At 52.8% G+C, this 3,904-nt stretch overlaps 1 protein-coding gene across 11 annotated transcripts in view; it reads left to right on the top strand.

The window, feature by feature from the left end:
* ATP2B2 (ATPase plasma membrane Ca2+ transporting 2) overlaps positions 1 to 3,150 on the top strand; it is a 280,408-nt gene extending 277,258 nt beyond the window's left edge. For 7 of the 11 annotated variants that reach the window (XM_004702241.2, XM_004702240.2, XM_045289964.1 and 4 more), the window contains one exon: positions 60 to 3,150. In XM_004702241.2, coding sequence (XP_004702298.1) covers positions 60 to 371 — 312 coding nt within the window. In that variant the 3' untranslated portion in view covers positions 372 to 3,150. The remainder of the gene's footprint in view (positions 1 to 59) is intronic. The other 4 variants (XM_030885527.2, XM_045289967.1, XM_045289965.1 and 1 more) reach the window with 2 other exon arrangements.
* Positions 3,151 to 3,904: the final 754 nt, after the last annotated feature.

Below are 3,904 nucleotides of genomic sequence, written 5' to 3'. Positions count from 1 at the left end.
CGCCACGCCCACGCCACGCCCCGGGGGCGGAGCGTCTAACGCCCCGGCTTCCCTTGCAGATCCGAGTGGTGAAGGCATTCCGTAGCTCTCTCTACGAAGGTCTGGAAAAGCCCGAGTCTCGAACCTCCATCCATAACTTCATGGCTCACCCAGAATTCCGGATCGAGGATTCCCAGCCCCACATCCCCCTCATCGACGACACCGACCTGGAAGAGGACGCCGCCCTCAAGCAGAGCTCCAGCCCGCCCTCGTCGTTCAACAAGAACAACAGCGCCATCGACAGCGGGGTCAACCTGACCACCGACACAAGCAAATCAGCTACCTCTTCAAGTCCAGGGAGCCCCATCCACAGCCTGGAGACATCGCTTTAGCTGAGGACCCCGGCGCCCGGGAGCAGCAGCAGCAGCCACAGGAAACCAAACGCCGGAGAGAGACCCCTGTGCACCCGCAGACCCCTCTCCGGCCGGCGGCCGGCGCACGTTGGAGGCGAGGGGCGGGAGGGAGCGAGTGGTCAGTACCAGGCCCTCTGCTCCCGCCCACCCACGGACCAGCCGTGCCCGCCCGGCCGCCGCGTCCCTGCATGAATGTACTGTACACTTCCGGCCCTCCCCTTCTTGGGTTTTCGGGGGTTGGGAGGGGGGGGATTTTTGTTTGTTTGTTTGTTTGTTTGTTCGTTTTCTTAGGCGGGAACTGCAAACGGACTCATTTCTGAGACTCGTTATCCAATCCACTGGTCTGTGAGTTTTTGAAGTGCTTGCGCAGCATGGTCTCAGTTGTAAAAATTAATTTAATTAACTCTTTTGAAACTGCAGAGCTTAACTCGCCCAGTAGATTTGCACCAATGGAACCGAAGAACTTCATAGATGTTCACAAGGTTATATCCATTTCTCTGTATCTATATCAACGTGTACGCCTCCCGGGCGGTATACGTCCATATAGATAGGTAGATTTATATATATATAAAAGTATATGTATATATATATATACACACACACATATATACATGGATATATATATATATATAGTTTCTTTGCCGGCATGTTGCCTTGTTTCCGCTTAAATTGCTCTATTTTAACTTATTTATGTCCTAAGAGAAGAATGTAATTTGTTTACAAACCTGTAGATAATGTCTTCAGCTATTTGTACGGTTTAAGAACACTAGAGGCCGACTGGGGTGCTGTTTCCACAACTCAGCCCCCCAGATCCGTGCTCCTGGATCACATCCTTGATGTTTTATGATAGCCATGTTCTGATTTTTGCCTGCTATTTCCGTTCAATAACGTCACTACTGCGGGAGGCTCAGGCAGAAGCCAAGTAAGAAGCTACTGACTGAGTGTCTGTGGTGGGGGAGGTTGCACACCACATGCTCCGTAGACAAAGGGAGAGGAGGAGAGGAGCCTTCGTGGTTTGGCAAGGAGAACCCCCCACACCCCAGCCCTCCCAACCACACCAGCGGTGGGAAGGGGGACGGGACACAGGAAGCAAAGGTTGCCAACTTCTCTCTGTCTGAAACGCGCTTGAGTTTACCACGAGCATTTCCAACCTCGACTCCCTTGGGCGCCGTCTGTGTGGACACAAGGGTGGTGTTGAGGTTTTATAAATGCTGTTGTGTTTGGGGGGTGTTGGTTTTTTGCTTTTTTTTTTTAAGTTGGTCCTTTGGGGGGGGGTATTTCTCTACAAATGGCAGCGTAGGAGCTGTTGGCTATGGATGAAAGATCAGGGTAGCTTGCTGCTTTTGACTTTATCTCTGAAGGAAAGAAGAGCCTTTTCTCTGCACTACTTAGATCCAAATGAACTCCATGACGTGTGCATTGAGATGTAGTCAGTGTGGTTTCCAACAAATTGTCTTCCCGTAGTCACAATATCGAGACCGTAGCCCTTGAGCAGCGAGTCTCGCATTCCCAGACAGAAAGCCATTCTGAAACCCTGCGGCCTCACAGGGGAGACAAGGTGGTTATTTTGCTCCCCACCCCCACCCCGACCATAACGCACTAGTAATCCCACTCGATGAGAGCTTCCTTCATTGTACGTCAGCCCCTTCACTGCTCAGCACTTTGTGGGTCTCGGCTTTTTTCATAAAAGAACTTTTGTATTGAATACAAAGTTTGCTTTGAGACTTTTCGGCATATGATCTTTTTCCATGAACTTGTACAGCGCAAAAGACATTTTGAATACCATGATCGATGATGTCCCATGCTTCGAGGGTCAGCAAACACTTGCGAAACTCATTCCTCCTGCTGACTCTGCCCACAGTGGTCCTGTGTCCAGCCGGCCCTTCCCTTCTCCGGGCCCAGAGAACTCTTCCACGAACCCGACGAATCCCCTCGGGAACCGAGCCATAGCCAACGGGGAGGGCCTTGGCCTGGATGGCTGTGGAGACACAACCGTGAGGGCTTGGGGTCCCAGGCAGCGGCCCCACGGAGCTGGAACACCCTCCTGTCTGGAGAAAGCCTTCCAGGAGCCGCCGCCTTTGTGAGAGCCCAGCGCCTGAATGTCACGACGAACTCTCTGAATGTACCCAGCAGAGGACACTACCCCCACGGGGCCATCAGCCCGCACCTGTGCTGCTTGGATTCTGCGCCGGCAAGCACCGCCACCAGGCAGCCACCGAGCAACTCAGAGGAAGGACCCCTCAGGCGTGAGTGGCAGGGGCCAGCCTCGGAACATGGTGGTGGTGTGGGGTTTTTTTGGAGTTTCCTTTCTCAAGTTTTCCCATGCCCACGTCTTTGTTTCAATCACACGTCCGTCTGTGACCTCATTCCAAGACACCAGGATGGTTCCCCGTGTGCTCCCTGGGCCTGAGCCTCTGCAGGCCAGAAGCGGAGCCCTGCCTGGGGACTAAGGACCAGGGAAGCTACGGAGACTAAGAATGTGTGGCATCAGCATGGGTCCTTTCTTGTCAAGAGTGATGGGTCCCCGCCCCTACACACATACACACACACCTGCAGACACAGCCACAGGAAATGGTTTGTCAAAATTCACTGTAGCACACCAAGCTTGCACTCTGAGTCCTATATCTAGCAGCATGGGGTACGTTTGGCAGTTCACCCCACTAGGGGGTAAATAATTTATGACCATTCATCTGTTTTTATGAATTTTTTATCTAGACAATAATTGTAAATAAAGGACTCGCTGTCTCTGTTCATTTAATACTATGCACGGGTATGCTTTCAGTGGCTGGTTCTCCTTACTTCCGCAGTGCGGCTCGGAGATGTCTGTGGTTTAAAAAGCGAACAAACAAAACACCATCAAGCAGAACGTAGCAAGTATGTGCTCTCGAAGGTAGACTTTGTCTTCAGGTGTGAGGCCTGCAAAGCTGCTGCCCTCTGGACAAGGGTCCCAGGAATGGGGGGGCGGGGGAGGGGGGGGGAGCAGAGCAGATGCAGCCACCTGCTGCCTCCAACATCCAACAGCTGAGGGAAGAGCAGGTGGCCCATCAGTGGTCCCTGCACTGTGGAGGCCCCCCTCCCTTAGCTGGTGGGCTAGGGGGACTCAGGGTTTTCCTAACTCCCAAGCAGCCCTGACTGTTCCCCAGGGCCTAACCAGAGCATAGAGCTAGTCAGGGAGGGGACCCTGCTTCAGAGACAGGGCGGTAAGGCAGCACCCACTCTTGCCTGCCTGACCCTGGGTACCCGTTCTCAAAGAACGAACTGTCTTCCCCAACTGTTCTCAACTGCCATCTTGATGATAGGGGCACCTCTTATACGATAGGCTTGGGTCGATTTCTGGGATTTCGCTTATGTTCCCGCTTTGGGGGTGGGAGTGGGGGCATTTCTCCTCTGACACCAGCCACAGGTGCTTTTAGTTGCTGTGGCTTTAAAACATGTTATTACCTAGGGCAGCTGGTTTTTCCCCCTTTCGTGAATCCCACGGTTCCCAGGAAACGTTACACTTTGCCAAGTCT

This window comes from Echinops telfairi, unplaced genomic scaffold (assembly GCF_000313985.2).
Source record: "Echinops telfairi isolate 266 unplaced genomic scaffold, ASM31398v2 ScPeMD7_31;HRSCAF=116, whole genome shotgun sequence".
Lineage (NCBI taxonomy): Eukaryota > Metazoa > Chordata > Mammalia > Afrosoricida > Tenrecidae > Echinops > Echinops telfairi.
This window is presented reverse-complemented; position numbering and strand designations above follow the sequence as displayed.